The 19,213-nt window shown below is 39.0% G+C and overlaps 1 protein-coding gene across 2 annotated transcripts in view; it reads left to right on the top strand.

The window, feature by feature from the left end:
• Nucleotides 1-19,213, top strand: part of RTF1 (RTF1 homolog, Paf1/RNA polymerase II complex component) — a 68,687-nt gene that overhangs the window by 39,778 nt on the left and 9,696 nt on the right. For both annotated transcript variants that reach the window (XM_080687823.1, XM_080687824.1), the window contains 2 exons: nucleotides 6,933-7,047; nucleotides 8,010-8,121. In XM_080687823.1, coding sequence (XP_080543949.1) covers nucleotides 6,933-7,047; nucleotides 8,010-8,121 — 227 coding nt within the window. The remainder of the gene's footprint in view (nucleotides 1-6,932; nucleotides 7,048-8,009; nucleotides 8,122-19,213) is intronic.

The following is a 19,213-nucleotide window of genomic DNA, read 5'->3' as shown; positions in this document are numbered from 1 at the left end:
ATAGTATTTCTGGCCCTAACCGGTTTAGCTCAGTGGATAGAGCGTCGGCCTACAGATTCAAGGGTCCCGGGTTCAATTCCGGCCAAGGGCATGTACCTTGGTTGCGGGCACATACCCAGTGGGGAGTGTGCAGGAGGCAGCTGATCAATGTTTCTCTCTCATCAATGTTTCTCTCTCATTGATGTTTCTAACTCTCTATCCCTCTCCCTTCCTCTTTGTAAAAAATCAATAAAATATATTTTTTTAAAAAAATAGTATTACTGCCGAAACCGGTTTGGCTCAGTGGATAGAGCGTCGGCCTGCGGACTGAAGGGTCCCGGGTTCGATTCCGGTCAAGGGCATGTACCTTGGTTGCGGGCACATCCCCAGTAGGGGGTGTGCAGGAGGCAGCTGATTGATGTTTCTAGCTCTCTGTCCCTCTCCCTTCCTCTCTGTAAAATATCAATAAAATATATTTAAAAAAAAAATAGTATTACTGAAATGTGGGAAGTATAACAAGAGTTTCTTGTATAAGGTCAATGGGGCCCCATGAGAAAATCACAAAGTATCTCAAGATAAGCCACCCATTTATCTCACGGTTTACCTCAAGGTTTTTATTATATATTGGTTTTTACTTTTTCACCTAATGCAAATGAAGCAGTTGACTGATTCAGTGACTTTTTTTTTTTTTAATATATTTTATTGATATTTTAGAGAGGAAGGGAGAGGGATAGAGAGCTAGAAACATCGATGAGAGAGAAACATCGATCAACTGCCTCCTGCACACCTCTCACTGGGGATGTGCCCGCAACCAAGGTACATGCCCTTGACCAGAATCGAACCCGGGACCCTTCAGTCCGCAGGCCGATGCTCCATCCACTGAGCCAAACCGGTTTCGGCTCAGTGACTTTTTTTAGTGACTGGAAGAATGTTTACAGTGATGATGATTAAAACAGAAGTTCTGAGCCATTCGAGGATATATTTTTCTATTGATTTTTCTTTTTTTTTTTTTTTTTTTAGAAAGAGTAGAAGGGAGAGGGAAGGAGGGAGTGGGAAAGAGAGAGAGAGAGAGGGAGAGAGAGAGAGACATTAACTGGTTGCCTCCTGCTGGCAACCCAACCAGTGTGGGGATTGAACCTATAACCAAGGTATGTGACTTTGACTGGGAATTGCACCTGCAACCCTTCAGTCCCTGGGCCAACATTTTTAACCACTGAGCCAAACCAGCCAAGGCTGAGATTTTTTTTTTCTTTTAATAGATCTTTTGTTTAGTAGCAAGGCAGTGCAATGGAGTAACTCAGAAATATTCTCCCTATCTATACTAATAAAAGGGTAATATGCTAATTAGACTGGACATCTTCCGGACGTCCTTCCGAACAAAGCCATGGTGGCAGGGGCTGAGGCAGAGGTGGTTAGGGGTGATCAGGCCAGTAGGGGAGGGCAGTTAGGGGGCAATCAGGCCGGCAGGGGAGGGCAGTTAGGGGGCAATCAGGTCAGCAGGGGAGAGCAGTTAGGGGCATTCTGGCTGGCAGGGGAGGGCAGTTAGGAGGCGATCAGGCCAGCAGGGGAGTAGTTAGGGGTGATCAGGCCGGCAGGCAGAGGGGTTAGGGGTGATCAGGCCGGCAGGCAGAGGCGGTTAGGGGCGATCAAGCTGGCAGGGGAGCAGTTAGGGGCATCAGACCAGCAGGCAGAGGTAGTTAGGGGCGATCAGGCAGGCAGGCGGACGAGTGGTTATTAGCTAGTGGGACCGGATTGTGAGAGGGATGTCCAACTGCCCGTTTAGGCCCGATCCCTGTGTGATTGGGCCTAAACCAGCAATCGGACATCCCCTGAGGGGTCCCAGATTGGAGAGGGTGCAGGCCAGGCTGAGGGACCCCCCCCCACCTCCATGCATGAATTTCGTGCACTGGGCCTCTAGTTTTAAGATAAAGATCATTGTGTAGATCTCAGTAATAATAACTGATCCTTTTATGTAAACACCATTAGCATCCCACTTTATAGCCAGCAGCACCATTAGTGAGATGTTATTTTTATTTATTTATTTTTTAATATATATTTTTTATTGATTTCAGAGAGGGAGAGAGAGATAGAAACATCAATGATGAGATAGAATCATTGATCGGCTGGCACGGATCGAGCCTACAACCTGGGCATGTGCCCTTGGTGGGGAACTGAACCTGGGACCCTTCAGTCTGTAGCCGGACGCTCTATCCACTGAGCCAAACCAGCTAGGGCAGTGAGATGTTATTTTTAGTTGTTAGAGTCTTCACCTATTCTAAGGCTGCTTTTTTAATTTAAAAATTTTAAAGGTGACTGCAGGCAGCCATCAAAGGTAGCTTGGTCATAGGAAGAGCACTGATATTTTCAGTCAGAAGTCTAGGCTTAATTCCGACTAACTGTTCAGATGATCTGAATTAGTCACTTTCCCTCTTCCTGCCTCACCTTCCTCTTTGGGGATTGTTGTAAGGTTTGAGTGAGATGATACATATAAGAACATTATTGATATATATTTTACACACCATAGAATCCAACCATTTAAATGGTTTTTTATATTCACAAAATTGTGTAAAATCACAATTAATATAAGAACATTTTCATCACCCCAGAAAGAAACCCTCTACTCATTGGTAGTCATTTCTTATTTCCTCTCAAGCCTTCCAACCCTAGGCAACCACTAATGTACTTACTGTCTCTATAGATTTGCTTATTTCTGTACATTTTACATAAATGGAATCATATATATAGTTTTTCGTGACTGGCTTCTTTTTTTAAAATATATTTTTATTGATTTCAGAGAGGAAGGGAGAGGGAGAGAAAGATAGAAACATCAATGATGAGAGAGAATCATTGATAGGCTACCCTCCTTGCCTGCACACCCACCACTGGGGATCAGGCCTGCAACCTGGGCATGTGCCTTGACCAGGAATCCAACTGTGACCTCTTGGATCATAGGTTGATGCTCAACTGCTGAGCCACGCCGGCCAGGCATGTGACTGGCTTCTTTTAATTAGAATGTTTTTTAAAGTTTATCCACAGCGCACATCTGAGTACTTCATTCCTTTTTATGGCTGAATAATCTTCCATTTTCCATTGTTATGTATGTACTGTTTTTTGTTTATCCATTCATCTGTTGGTTGATATTTGGGTTGTTTTCACTTTTTTGCTATTGTGAATAGTGCTAATATGAACATTCATGTACAAATATTTGAGTACCTATTTTCAGTTCTTTTAGGTGTATACCTAGGAGTGAAATTGCTGGGTCATATAGTAATTTTATGTTTCCTTTTGAGAAACCACCAAACTGTTTTTCCACAGCCTCTGCACCATTTTACATTCACACCAGCAATGTGGGTTCCAATTGTGCCCATACTTGCCAATACTTGTTATTTTCCCTTTTTTTCATAATAGTTATGCTGGTGGATGTGATATATTTCACTGTGATTTTGATTTGTACTTTTCTGTTGACTAAAGATGTTAAATATCTTTTCATGTCCTTGTTGGCTATTTATATATCTTTGGAGAAATGTCTGTTCAAGTCCTTTGCCTATTTTTTAACTGGATTATTGTCTTTTTGTTGTTGAGTTGTAAGAGTTCTTTGTATAGTCTAGTTACTAGACCCTTATCAGATACATGATTTGCAAATATTTTCTCCCATTCTGTAGGTTGTATTTTCCACTCTTGATGCACAAAAATTTTTTATTTTAATGAAGTACAATTTATTTTTTCTTTTCTTGCCCAAGCTGTTGGTATCATATCTAAGAATCTGTTACCAAATCCCAGGCTATGAAGATATGTTTTGTTCTAAGAGTTTTATAGTTCTAGTTCTTATATTTATGTCATCGATAGATATTGAGATCATTTTTGTAAGTGGTGTGAAGTAAGGATTTATCTTCATTCTTCTGCATGTTGATATTCAGTTGTCCCAGTTCCACTTGTTGAAGAGACTGTTATTTTCCTAATCTTGGCACTGTTGTTAAAAATCATTTGTGCATAGTCTTGGCTGGTGTGGATCAGGTGGTTGAGCATTGTCCCATGCACTGAGAGGTCACCTGTTTGATTCCTAGTCAGGGCACGGGCTGGGTTGTGGGCTTGAACCCCAATAGGGGGCGTGCAGAAGGCAGCCTATTGATGTTTCTCTCTCATCAATGTTTCTCTCTCTCCCTCTCTCTAAAAAAAAAAAAAAAATTAAAAACTTTTTTTAAATCAATTATTCATAGATATATGGGTTTATTTGTTGACTCTCAATTCTCTACCATTGATCTATATCTGTCCTTTTGCCAGTACTATACTGTTTTGATTACTGTAGCTATGTAGTCAGTGTTTTTTTTTTAGAAATACAAACCTTTTTTTAATCATTATTTCAGAGAGGAAATGAGAGGGAGAGAGAGATAGAAACATCAATAATGAGGGAGAATCATTGATGGGCTGCCTCCTGCCGGCCCTCCCTAGGGATCGAGACTGCAACCCGAGCATGTGCCCTAACTGGGAATCAAGCCAGGACCTCCTGGTTCATAGGTCGAGGCTCAGCCACTGAACCAAAAGGGACAAGTTGTAGTCAGTTTTTAATTTGGGAAGTGTGAGTTTTCTAACTTTTTTTTTTTTTTCCAAAATTGTTTTGTTTATATGAGGCTCTTTGTGTTCCAGTCAGAATTTTAATATCAGATTGTCAATTTCTGCAACAACATAAAAAATATCTGGGCTTTTTATAGGAATTGTATTAAATCTGTAGATCAAATTTGGGAGTATTGTCATCTTAACACTACTAAGTCTTTCTACTTCCTTAGATATTCTTTAGTTTCTTTCAACATTGTTTGACAATTTGGTGTAAAAGTCTAGCACTTGTTTTGTAAAATTCTTAAATATTTTATTCTTTTAGATGCTATTGTAAATGGAATTGTTTTCTTTGTTCATTGCAAGTATATAGAAATAAAACTAATTTTTTATATATTGGTCCTGTACCAGTTGCCTTTCTGGGCTCACTTATTAGTTTTAGTGGATTCCTTAAGATTTTCTCTATATATAAGATCATCTGATCTGCAAAAAGAGATAAATTTTACTTATTTTCCCATATGTATCCCTTCATTTCTTTTTCTTGTCTTCCAGTTCCATGTTGATTAGAAATGGTGAGAGCATACATCCTTGTCTTGTTCTAATCTTAGGGGAAAGCATTCAGTCTTTCACCATTGTGTATTAAGTTAGCTGTGGATTTTTCATAGATGCTTTCTATGAAAAGTTCCCTTTGAGAAAGGGAACTTTTCATAAAAAAAGTTTGAGAAAGTCCCCTTCTATTCCTAGTTTGTTGAGAGTTTTTACCAAGACAGGGTATTGGATTTTGTTAAATGCTTCTTCTGTGTTTGTTGGGACAATTATGTGGTTTTTGTACTTTATTCTACTAATATGGTATATTATTACAATGATTGATTTTCTTATGTTGAACCAGCCTTGCATTTCTGGAATAAATCCTGCTTGGTCATGGTATATCAACCTTTTTATAAGTTTACTAAGAGGCCCAGCGCGTGAATTTGCACAAGACCCCAGACCCGCCGCGGGCGTGGGACCCCAGACCTGCAGTGCAGCTATGGGGTTGGGACCCCAGACCTGCCGCGCCTGCCCACCGCAAGACCCATCAATGCACCTCCTGGTGACTGTTGTTATGGTGTTAAGGCCACAGGCCTTTTATAATGTAGATGGATTCAATTTGCTGCTGTTGATTTTTGCATCAGCATTCTTAAGAGATACTGGTCTATACTTTTTTTCTTGTGATGTCATTGTCTGGCTTTGGTATCAGAATAATACTAGCCTAGGCTCTCCCATGCCTTTCCCTTTCCCTTCCCCTCCCAGCCCCCCAGGCACATTAGCTTCCTCACTTCCAAACTCCAAGGGTCCTTCCTTTACCTCCATAACTTGTTTCCTAAGCCCATCTTTCTATGAATTACTTCTTCTACCTCTGTAATTTACCAAATAAAATGTTCTCTTATAAGAAAAAAAAGAATAATACTAGCCTCACAGAATGAATTGAGAAGTGTTTCCTTCTCTTTTATTTTTTGGAAGAGTTTGTGAAGAATTGGTATTACCGCCCTAACTGGTTTGGCTCAGTGGATAGAGCGTCGGCCTGCAGACTGAAGGGTCCCAGGTTCGATTCTGGTCAAGGGCATGTACCTTGGTTGAGGACACATCCCCAGAAGGGGGCGTGCAGGAGGCAGCTGATCAATGTTTCCCTCTCATCATTGTTTCTAACTCTCTATCCTTCTCCCTTCCTCTCTGTAAAAAATCAATAAAATATATTTTTTTTAAAAAAAACATTGACTATAGCCCGGCTGGTATGGCTCAGAGGTTGAGCGTTGACCTATGATACAGGAGGTCATGGTTCGATTCCTGGTCAGGTACATGCCCGGGTTGTGGGTTCAATCCCCAGTAGGGTGCATACAGGAGGCAGGAAATCAATTATTCCCTCTCATCATTGATGTTTCCATTTCTCTCTCCCTCTTTCTTCTTCTCTGAATAAAATATATATTTTAAAATATTGAATATAAGTACAGAAAAATACTTAAAAACATTAAGTTGGAATAGACTTAAAAGGACAAAAATATTCAGGATATTACTATATCCTGTTGGTAACACACAAATCCTCCTCGAACTTCACATAACAGAAGAAAATAACGGATTTTTTAAATAAAATTCCAATGGCGTTTCATTAGAAATATAATGAAGCCATTATATAGAATTGAACCTGGGACCCTTCAGTCCGCAGGCTGACGCTCTATCCACTGAGCCAAACCAGTCAGGGCTATAATCAATGTTTTTTATGGTACTTGTACATTGGAGTTTCTTAAAGGAAGCAGAAAATGTTTATTAACTCCTCCCCCCTACTTACTTCCTTTCTCTTATCTAATAGAAATTAGTCATTACAAATATTTAATTGCCACTTAAAAAAACAAATATCTTTTAATCAGGTTTGAAATTAAGAAAAAACTAAAAACAGCCAAAAAGAAAGAAAAGAAAGAAAAAAAGAAAAAGCAAGAAGAGGAGCAAGAAAAGAAAAAGCTGACACAGATTCAGGAATCTCAGGTAGGAGATTCAATGGACCTCATTATCTGAAGAATAAAATCTGTTTTAAGTGCATGTGTTTATATAAAAGATGAGTTTATATTAATCAGCTTAAGTCAGTCAGTGCATGACTATTACATACTGTCTTCATTCTCTAGATATATCATTTCACCATTAGCTGCACTGTTTAATTCCTTAGGAATCCTTCACTCAAGTTTGCATTTAAAAAGCAGCTTAAATGATGTGTGAACAGCCTCTAAGGAAAAGTTGGTAAATTTCCTGTCCAGTGTAGCCCAATTGGTTAGTTATGTTTACTCAGTCAGGTGTACGTCATCCTGTACTTGGTTGTAAAAGTAGCTGGGAAAATTAGTCATCTCTGCATTCGTCACAAAATGTTGATAATATCAGCAAATATTGGCTATAATCTAGGATGTCCTTCTTGAAAGTGCTTATTCCTGATCTAATGAACAAAATAACCTGAGGAACAAAATAGGTCCAGAGGCATGGATGCATGGAACAGACTGACAGATCTCAGAGGGGAGGGAGGTGGGGAGGTCAGGAAGAGATTAACCAAAGAATTTATATACATACATGGCATAGCCCATGGACACAGACAAATAGTGTGGTGAAGGCCTGAGGTAGGGCAGGGGCTGGGAAGAGATGGGAAAAGGGAGGGCAGGATGGGGGACATCTGTAATACTGTCAACAATAAAAATATATATGTATATAGATTTTACATATATTTTTAAAAGTGCTTATTCCTATAATTCTTACGCTTTCTGTTTATTAGGCAGGGAAGATGGGGGCTGACTTTACTGCTCTATCCTCTTTGTCCACAAGAGGATGCTCTCCCCCTTTAAACAAGTTTCAGTTTCTACAGCTAGTACAGATTCACAGTGAAGAACTAAATAATTAATTGTTGGGTATAGATAGTCATAACCAGTTGATAAAAAGAGCCATCCTACATATCTTTCCCTTCCCAGGTAACATCCCACAACAAGGAACGGCGTTCCAAACGGGATGAGAAACTAGATAAAAAATCTCAAGCCATGGAGGAGCTAAAAGCAGAGAGAGAAAAACGGAAGAACAGAACAGGTAAGTAGGGAAAATATAATGCTACTTGGTGTCTTTGATCATATGATTTGACTTCCTAGTGCTCATTTTTATTTTTCCCCTTTTTTAGCTCTTTATTATGGGAAATTCCAAAAACATACAGAGTATAGTGTAATGAACCTCCATGAACCCATCATCATCCAGCCTCAACAGTCAACTCATGGCCAATCATTTTTTTGTTTTGTTTTGTTTTGTTTTGTTTTGTTTTGTTTTGTTTTGTTTTGGAGGAGTTACAATAAAAATGTTTATTTAGGTTTGATCAGTACAGGTAAGATATACTGGAGTCATAGAGCAATATTCATTGACAGGGCACAACAGTTCATAAAAAGAGTAACTTTGCATACAAATGTCGTAAACATTCATTCAGTCACCCAAAGAGAAAATGCACAGATGTATAGTGGAAAAAACTGTCTAACACTGAAACCACTATGGGACTTTATCAACAAGTCCAACTTTTAGTGATAAAACTACTGTGCTGAGCAAACTTGGCAATCATAACCCACATCTACTCTAACAAGTCTGAATGGTGCATAAGAATAGTAACAGTGCCAAAACCGGTTTGGCTCAGTGGATAGAGCGTCGGCCTGCGGACTCAAGGGTCCCAGGTTCGATTCCGGTCAAGGGCATGTACCTTGGTTGCGGGCACATCCCCAGTAGGGGGCGTGCAAGAGGCAGCTGATCGATGTTTCTCTCTCATCGATGTTTCTAACTCTCTATCCCTCCTCTCCCTTCCGCTCTGTAAAAAATCAATAAAATATATTAAAAAAAAAAAAAAAAAAGAATAGTAACAGCAACTCATGGCCAATTTTGTTAAAGCTATACTTCCTCTTCCATCAGGTTATTTTATTTTTTTATTATGTTTTTTTATCATCAGGTTATTTTAACGTAAATCCCAGCATCATTATATTTCAACCATAATTATTTCAGTATATTGAAAAGATAAGGGCTCTTGTTTTAAATATAACTATAATGCCGATACATTACCTAAAAAATGATAACAACGAATCCCTTACCATTTTATTCCTTTATACAAATATCTAGTCAGTCTTTAAATTTCTCTAGTTGTTCTATAAAATATACTAATTTATAATTTTAATTAGTATATAAATAAAATCCACACATTGTTATTTGCTAATATATCCCTGAAGTCACTTAATCTATAGGTTTTCCTGCCCATCTCTCTTTTTTATCTAGCCCCTTTCAGTTTATTTGTTGAAGAAACTGCATCATTTATCTTATAGTTTTTCACAGATGCTGACCATATCACATTAGTGGTGTTGAATGTGTTTTTCTAGTCCCTTGAATTTCCTGTAATTTGTAGTTAGAGTTAGAGAATTGGACAGATTTGGATTTGTTCTGTTTCTATTTTGTTTTTGTTTTTTTTTTTTTTGGAAGACTAAGTTTTAGGTAGTGATATATTATACCAGGAGACCCAGAGTCTGCTTGTCTCTCATTTTGTGATACTACCAGCTGTCACTTAACTATTATCACAATAATGGGAAATAACAAACTGCTCCAAACTCAGATAAACAATCATTTGTTCTTACTCATGCATCTGCAATTCAGGTAGGGGTTGCTTGATATACAGGTTTAGATGGGATTGTCCCCAAGTTTCAGGATAGAACCAGGTCTGTTTCACCTATCTCTCTCCCGCCTCAGACCAGTATAACTAGGGCACATTCTTCTCATGGTGATGGCAGAAGTATAATAGGGGCAAGCAGAAACATGAGATGCCTCTTATGGCCTAGACTTGGAATGAGCAGTGTCAGATGTGTGCACATTCCATTGGCTAAAGCAAGTCACATTACCAAGCCCAACATGAATGGCTGAGAAGAACTTCCCACTGAGTCACATGGCAAAGAGCATGGGTATAAGAAGGGTGAAGATTGGTAATAGTAATATGTTCTAACCCAGCAGCCATTGTAATCATTACCTAGATCATTTAATTTATTATGAGTTGCAAAAGGGTGATGTTATAATCTATTATTCTTTCTTCATTTATTATCTTGGGTTTACTTCTATAAAGAGAAACTTCTCATCAGCTATTTAGTTACCACTAGGTACTATTTTTTATAGGAAAGGCAGAATAAATGCTTGATATTTTTTTGCTTTATTAGGTTTTAAAAGAAAGATAGTTCCTTGACAACTTCCAAAGGTGCCCAGTGAGGTTTGTTTCTTTATTTTGAATATCATTATGAACTCATGGATTTTAAGATATTTCATACATTTCAATCCATTGCAGTAATTATTATTAAGAATCATATTGTTTCATATTCAACCAGTTGTAGCCTAAGTCCTTTTGATATGACACTCCAATAGTCTTTAATAGTTTTCTTGCTTTCTGAATTTGGAATTAGCCATTTCTCTAAGGAACTCTGGTTCCTTTTTCATGAGAAATTGTATGTGGACACCACAGTCTAGATCCAACAAGTGTTCATACTACTGGGTTGACTATTATGTCTAAGACTTTTCAGTGTACAGAGCTTGGTTTGCTTTTTAATAATTTATTTTTCAATTATAGTTGGTGTACAGTATTATATTAGTTTTAGGTGTACAACCCAGTGATAAGACATTTATATAATATAACTTATAAAGTGATTACCTCAATAAATCTAGTGCGGGAGAAACCAAGATGGCAGCATAGGTAAGCACCTAAATTGCTGCGTCGCACAACAGTTTCAAAACTACAACTAGAAGACAGAACGGACACCATCCAGAACCACAGGAAAGCTGGCTGAGTGAAAATTCTACAACTAGAAGGAAAGAGAAAAGCTCACAGAGAATTGGAGGTACGGCAAAGGGTCTTTGTGCGCGCAGAGAGGAAGGGCGGCTGAGAGCCTGGCTGACTTTCTCTGGCGGAAGGGGGAAGGAAGCCCCCGACCGCACTGAACCCCAGTTCTGACTGCACTGAACCCCAGTCCCGGGTGAAACCCCGTGGACCCAGGCTCATACAGGGGGAGTCTGGACTGTCAGGTAGAGAGAAAGGCACCTGGAGATTCGGAGACCCGGGGGAGCCCCGGTGGGCAGGGGTCTGGAGACGGGCGCGCCAGTGTGCACAAAGGCTGCGGAGGTTGCCACAGGCTTTCCCTAGTGGAAAGGAAGTCAGAAGCTCCTGACTGCACTGAGCCCCAGTTCTGACTGCACTGAGCCCCAGTTCTGACTGCACTGAACCCCAGTTCCAGGCGAGCCCCTGGGGACCCACGCTCTTGTGGGGGGAATCTGGACTCTCGGGCGGAGACTCGGGAACTGGGGAAGGCAGAGGTCTGAAGGTGTGCGCGTGTGCGCGCAAGGGCAAGGCTGACTGGAAGCCAAGACTGTCTGCTCTGCCCTGAGACTCCACCCCATCCAAACTGAGCACAGAGGCTATTGCAATTTGGCAAGTCTAATCCTATAAGGCTGTCTCCAACACCGAACTTCTCCCAGCGTAGACACAGCTGATCCTTACAGCCAACTGGCCTGGAGGTCAATTCCTCCCAGTGATACCAACAACAATCAAGACTTACTACAACAAGGCTGTACACACAGTCCACAAAGGGGTGCACCAAGAGTGTCCACCTCAGGTTAACTGGGAAGGCCGACCCACTGGGCCATATAGGAAACCTAGCACACAAATCTACCCTACCAACTCAGGGAAGCAGCGAAAATGTGGCGTCAAAGAAACAGATCACAAACGAAAGAAATGGAGGAAAACAAACGACTGGATATAGAATTCAAAACCACGGTTATAAGGCTTTTCAAGAATATCCTAGAAAAGGCCGATAAATATAATGAGACCCTTGAAGATATGAAAAAGGACCAATTAGAAATTAAACATACACTGACTGAAATAAAAAATATTATACAGAGACCCAACAACAGACTAGAGGAACACAAGAATCAAGTCAAAGAATTGAAATACAAAGAAGCAAAAAACATTCAACCGAAAAAGCAAAAAGAAAAAAAAATCCAAAAAGTTGAAGATAGTGTAAGAAGCCTCTGGGACAACTTCAAGCGTACCAACATCAGAATTATGGGGGTGCCAGAAGAAGAGAGAGAGCAAGATACTGAAAACCTATTGGAAGAAATAATGACTGAAAACTTCCCCCACCTGGTGAAAGAAATAGACTTACAAGTCCAGGAAGTGCACAGAACCCCAAACAAAAGGAATCCAAAGAGGACCACACCAAGACACATCATAATTAAAATGCCAAGAGCAAAAGACAAAGAATCTTAAAAGCAGCAAGAGAAAAACAGTTAATTAGCTACAAGGGAGCACCCATACGATTGTCAGCTGATTTCTCAACAGAAACCATGCAGGCCAGACGGGAGTGGCAAGAAATATTCAAAGTGATGAATAGCAAGAACCTACAACCAAGATTACTCTACCCAGCAAAGCTATCATTCAGAATTGAAGGGCAGATAAAGAGTTTCACAGACAAGAAAAAGCTAAAGGAGTTCATCACCACCAAACCAGTATTATATGAAATGCTGAAAGGTTTTCTTAAAGAAGAGGAAGAAGAAAAAAGTAAAGATAAAAATTATGAACAACAAATACATATCCATCAACAAGTGAACCTAAAAATCAAGTGAATTAAAAACCTGAAGAACAGAATAATCTGGTGAATATAATAGAATCAGGGGCATAGAAAGGGAGTGGACTGATAATTCTCAGGGGGAAAGGGGTATGAGGGGGTTCAGGAAGAGACTGGACAAAAATCATACACCCATGGATGAGGACAGTGGGGGGGAGGTAAGGGCAGAAGGTGGGGTGGGAACCGGGTGGAGGGGAGCTATGGGGGGAAAAAGGAGAAACAATTGTAATAATCTGAATAAAGATTTATTTAAAAAAATAAAAATTAAAAAAAAATAAATCTAGTGCACATCTGATATGATACATAGTTTTTGCTATATCATTAACTATATTTCCTGTGCTATACTTTTTGTCCCCATGACTATTCTGTAATTACCAATTTGAACTCCCAATTTGTGCTCCTTATCCCTTCACCTTTTTGTCATTCCCACAACCATCTGGCAATCATCAAAATGTTCTCTGTATTATTGAGTCTGTTTCTGGTCTGCTTATTCATTTATTTTATTTTTTAGATTCCACATATAAGTGAAATCATATGGCATTTGTCTTTCTCTGTCTAGCTTATTACATTCAGTGCTATACCCTCTAAGTCCATCCATGTTGTTGCAGATGGCAAGATTTCATTCTTTTTTTTTATGGTTGAGTCATATTTCATTTTATATATACATCACTTTTTTATCCATTCATCTTTTTTTTTTTTTAAATTTAAGAGAGAGGAAGGGAGAGGTATAGAAAAATAGAAACATCGATGAGAGTGAATCATCGATTGGCCATGTCCCAGCCACCCCTCTGCCCCAGCAGGGACTAAGCCCATAACCTGGGCATATGCCCCGACTGGGAATCAAACTCTTAACTTCTTGGTTCATGGATTGACGCTCAGCCACTGAGCCATACCAGCCTGGCTATCCATTCATCTGTTGATAGATGCTTAGGTTGCTTCCATATCTTGTCTATTGTAAATAATGCTGCAATGATTATATATGGATGCATATGTCTTTTCATTTTAGTGTTTTGAGTTTCTTCGCATAAATACCCAGAAGTGACATTGCTGGGTCCTTCGTTATGGCCTCTTATAGCCTATGTCTGTTTTTTTGTTTGTTTGTTTGTTTGTTTTTAATTTCCCCACCATTGTCATATATACATATGTATATGTATATACACATATATATGTATATGTATATACACACACATACATACATATATATACATATTTTTTTTTTAAGAAATAATTTTTATTTTTATTGATTTCAGAGAGGAAATTGAACCTTTCAGATGACACCCAACCAACTGAACCACACTGGCTAGGGCAGCCTTTGTTTCTTTTGTTGTTTTTCTTTTTCTTTTTTTTTTTTTTTTTTTTACCTTTCAACTATTTAATACTTATCTACACACACGTTACCAACAGGTGTCATTCTCACTTTATAAATGAAAAGTTCAAGTCAGGTATCAGTCCAAAGGCCTCTTTCTTCCTCAGGGAAGTTTGCAGAGGACCCCAGGCCTTGATACCCTAACTCCTAGAACCTGTTAGGGAGGTTTTGGAATTACAGGTAGGGAAATACAGATGCCAAGGGACCTACACTCAGACCAGAAGACAAAAGTACTTGGACATTTTAATGAACTTCCCTCCATGTAGCTTCAAGCTACCAGGACACAGGCCCCACCAACACCCTTAATCTCCTCGGCTCTTCTGCTGAAGCATTTGGCCTTCACAATGACAGGCTGCTTTGGGAGCTTTCCCTTCCCCAGAACTTTGTAGTAGCCTGATCGCACCACACCAATTATAAGAGCAACTCCAGTCTTGCTTTTGGCAGCATTTACCCGAGTCTGCTCACTGACCAGGGTCCTCAGTTTATCAAGGTTGACAGTTGGGCAGAAGCTCTGGTTCCTCTTTAAGTGGTAATGCCTCATACCAACTTTCCCAAAGTAACCTGGGTGATATTTGTCGAAGTTGTTCCTGTGATGATGCAAGCCACCAGCATTACCGCAGCCCCCGGGGTGCTTCCTGTGCTTGCCGATGCGGCCGTGGCTGTGGCTCACGTGGCCCCGAAGTTTTCGGGTCTTCCTGAGTCTGGATGGCATGTTGGTGGCCGAGGTGCAAGAGCTCTTTTGTTGTTTTTCTTGATTTTAGAGAGGAAAGGAGAAGGTGAGAGAGAAGCATTGATGGGTTGCTTCCCATGCAAAACCTGACCAGGGATTGAACCCACAACCCGGGTATGTTCCCTGACTGGGATTTGAACTGGTGACCTTTCAGTGCAAGGGATGATGCTCAACCAGCTGGGCCATACTATCCAGGGCATTATAGGCTTTATTTTGAAGTCTATTTTCTGTGGTATAAGTATTGCTACACCAGCTTGTTTGTTTGTTTCCATTTTTCAAGAAATAACTTTTCCATCCCTTTTCTTTCAGTCTGTGGCTTCTTCTTTATATACTTAGTTATAGGACTTCCCTTCAGCTAAATTTCAGGTGGTTGTGGTAGGATGCAAATACCACATTTACTTAGTCACCATCTTGTCTCTGAATTTCTTTTTTGTTTTTTAAGGATAAAACTTATCAGGAGCCTCATACTGAATAAGTTCATTTAAAAATTTGGATGCCAAGATTTTTTGTTTTGTTTTTTATAACAACTTTATGAACTATAATTAATATACTATCCTAAGAATTTATTTAAAGTATACAAGGAGTGGCTTTTAGTATATTCACAAATCTGTGCAGTAAAACTCAATGGATTTTAGAATATTTTTTTACCCTAAAAAGAAACCCCCTTACTAGTAGCCATCACCTTCCAGATCTATCATCCCCCAGCATTAATCAACTTTCTAGCTCTATAGATTTTCCTGTTCTAGACATGTCATAGAAATTGAATCACACAATATATGGTCTTTTGTGTCTGATTTTTTTCACTTAGCATAATGTTTCCTAGGTTCATCCATGTGGTAGCATATGTCAATACTTCTTCCTCTTTATGTCTGAACAATATTTCATTGTATGGATAAAAACATTTTATTTATCCATTGACCTCTTGATGGATAGTTGGGTTGTTCCTACTTTTTTTACTATTATAAATAATTCTTATTATGAACATTTGTGTATAAGTTGTTGAATAGACCCATGTTTTTAATTACTCTTAGGTATGTACTTAGGAATGGAATTGGGTGTTTTTTGTTTTTTTTTTCTCCTTTTATTGATTTGAGAGAGAGAAACATCAATTTGTTGTTTCGCTTATTTATTTTTTAAATGTATTTTTATTGACTTCAGAAAGGAAGGGAGAGGGAGAGATAGAAACATCAATAATGAGAAAGAATCATTGTTCAGCTGCCTCCTACACACCCCACACTGGAGCCTGCAACCTGGGCATGTGCCCTGACCAGGAATCGAACCGTGAACTCCTGGTTCATAGGCTGATGCTCAACCACTGGGCTGCGCTGGCCAGGCTCCACTTTTTTTTTTTTTTTTTTTTTTTATTGATTTTTTACAGAGAGGAAGGGAGAGGGATAGAGAGTTAGAAACATCGATGAGAGAGAAACATCTATCAGCTGCCTCCTACACACCTCCCACTGGGGATGTGACCACAACCAAGGTACAAGCCCTTGACCGGAATCGAACCTGGGACCTATCAATCTGCAGGCTGACGCTCTATCCACTGAGCCAAACCGGTTAGGGCCAGGTTCCACTTATTTATACATTCATTGGTTGATTGTTGTATGTGCCCTGATCGGGGATCAAACCCACAACCTTGGCATATTGAGACAACGCTCTAACCAACTGAGCTACCCAGCTAGAACAAGAGTGGAATTGTTGGAACATATGGTAAATTTGTGTTTGACCTTTTGAGAAACTGCCAGAATGTTTTCCAGAGTGGCTTTACCATTTTGTATTCCCACTAGCAATGTATGAGGGTATCACTTTTTCCATATCCTCACCAACACTTGTCTTTTTGATAGTAGCCATTCTAGTGGATATGAAATGTGATTGTTATTTGCATTTCTCTAATGATTAGTGATGTTGAGCATCTTTTCATGTGCTTATTGACCACTTGGATAACTTCTTTGATGAAGTTATATCTATTATATCTTTTGCTCATTTTTAATCAACTTCTTTGTTGTTGAGTTGTAGGTGTTTTTTATATTTTTTGACTATTAATCCCTTATCAAATACAGCCAAACCTCATTTTTTGAACAATTCGGTTGTCAACCAATTTATTTTCAAACTGATAACGCTTTCAAGCTGATACCTGAGAATGACAAAAAGTGTCTCTCAGGCAACAGAGATAATGCTTTTATTGCTGGTGAAATCAATGTCAAGGATTAACACAATTTTAAAACATAAAAAGGCCATCAAGAGTGCTAATGTTGCCCAGCTGGTGTGGCTCAGTCTTAGAGCATTGACCTATGAACCAGGAGGTCAAGGTTATATTCCCAGTCAGGGCATATGCCCAAGTTGTGATTCAATCCCCAGGCAGGAGGCAGCCGATCAATGATTTCATCGTTGATGTTTCTTTTTCTTTCTTTAAAAAAATATATATAGATTGATTTTTTACAGAGAGAAAGGGAGAGGGATAGAGAGTTAGAAACATCAATGGGAGAGAAACATTGGTCAGCTGCCTCCTGCACACCTCCTACTGGGGATGCGCCCGCAACCAAGGTACATGCCCCTGACCGGAATCGAACCCGGGACCCTTCAGTACGCAGGCTGACGCTCTATCCACTGAGCCAAACCAGCTAGGGCTCATTGATGTTTCTGTCTCTCCCTCTTCCTTCCTCACTGAAATCAATAAAAAAATATTTTTAAAAAAATCAACAAAATCATTCTGTTAAAAAAATTTTTTTAAAGAAAAAAGAGTGCTAATGTTGCTAAGTGTGTGAAAGAAACAATGATCACAGACAATGAAAGAGGTAGAAAAACTTGCTGATTTGGATAAAGGAAAAGCAATTAGCCAGTGACAGCTATTTCAGAGGCAGTGATATATGAACAAGCAAACATGCTGCATGCTGACCTGAAAGACATCCCTGGATCGAACACTAAAAGTGTTTAAGGCTAGTAGGGGGTGGTTCAATAAATTTAATAAAAAAATGTGTTTATTTATAGATTAAACAATACATTAGACATGTATATAAGAAAGGTTAAAACAGGGAATCATTTGGGGATCGGGAATGGATTAATTCAATTTACATTATTTATAATTGGAAAAAATGAGTGTCTTCCACAAATCGCTTCTTGAACAGCCTTCCAGAATGAATTAAGTTTGAGAACCGAGATTCCACTGTGTATGATTTTCACATATGTCTTTCCCATTTGGTCTTTTTTTGTTGTTGTTGCTGTTAATCCTTACCAAAAAAAATTATATATTTCCCATTAATTTTTAGAGAGGAGAGGGAGAGAAAGAGAGAGAAACATTAGAGGGACACATCAATTGGCTGCCTCCTGCTCTTGCGCCTGCAGGGGCCAGAGAATCTGCAACTGAGGAATGTGCCCTTCACCGGGAATCGAACCCACAACCCGTCCCGACACAGGCCAACGCACTAAACACTGAGCAACCGGCCAGGATGGTCTTTTCACTTTTGATAGTGTTGTTTGATTCATGGAAGCTTTTAATTTTGATGGAAGTACAATTTTTAACTTAATATTTTTCTTTTGTTGCCTCTGCTTTTGTTGTCATATCCAAGAAATTGTTATCCAGTGTCATGAAACTTTTCCCCTAAGGTTTCTTTTAAGAATTTTATAGTTTTAGTTCTTATATTTAGGTCTATGATCCATTTTGAGTTAGTTTTTATATACAATTGTAAGGTAAGGGTCCAACTTCTTTGTTTGTGGGGTGTTTTTACATGTGGGATATCTAATTTTTCTAGCACCAATTTTTTTAAGACTGTTGTTTCCCTATTGAATGGTCTTGACACCCTTCTCGAAAATTATTTGACCATATATGTAAGGGTTTACTTCTGGGCTTTCTATTCTATTGGTCTATGTGTCTGTCTTTTTAATAGCTATATTTTAAAGTCGCTTGTTATAGTTCCTTTTTGTGTGGTTGTGTCATCAAATGAATACTTTGCTCATTTTGCTTGTGATGTATAGAGATGACTTTTTATTATTTTGTTTTATAAAATACAAGGTTCCAAAGTCAAATCTACTAAATAAGGTATATTCAGGAAAGTATAGCACTATGCCTTTCTATTTCCCCTCTTTCCTCCTTCCCATAATAGGTCACCACTTAGAAAATTTTTTTATCTCCTTTTTCCCCCTAAACAAAAGGACACAGATTCACCTACTGTCTTAGATTAATGGTAGCACTCCATACATACTTTTCTCTACCTTGCTTTTTCACTTTACTGTATATCCTAGAAATCACTCCTTATATTTTATGTCGAGCAGCAGTTGATAAATTACCTTTTTGTAAGTAATATTTTATTGGAATACAGTGATGCCCATTTGTGTCATAATTATCTGTAGCTGTTTTCTATCTAATGTTTTATTCAAAGATTCTCTGAAGTCATCATAAAATTTTTCCCC

This window comes from Plecotus auritus, assembly GCF_963455305.1.
Source record: "Plecotus auritus genome assembly, chromosome: 1".
In the NCBI taxonomy this organism is placed as follows: Eukaryota; Metazoa; Chordata; class Mammalia; order Chiroptera; family Vespertilionidae; genus Plecotus; species Plecotus auritus.
This window is presented reverse-complemented; position numbering and strand designations above follow the sequence as displayed.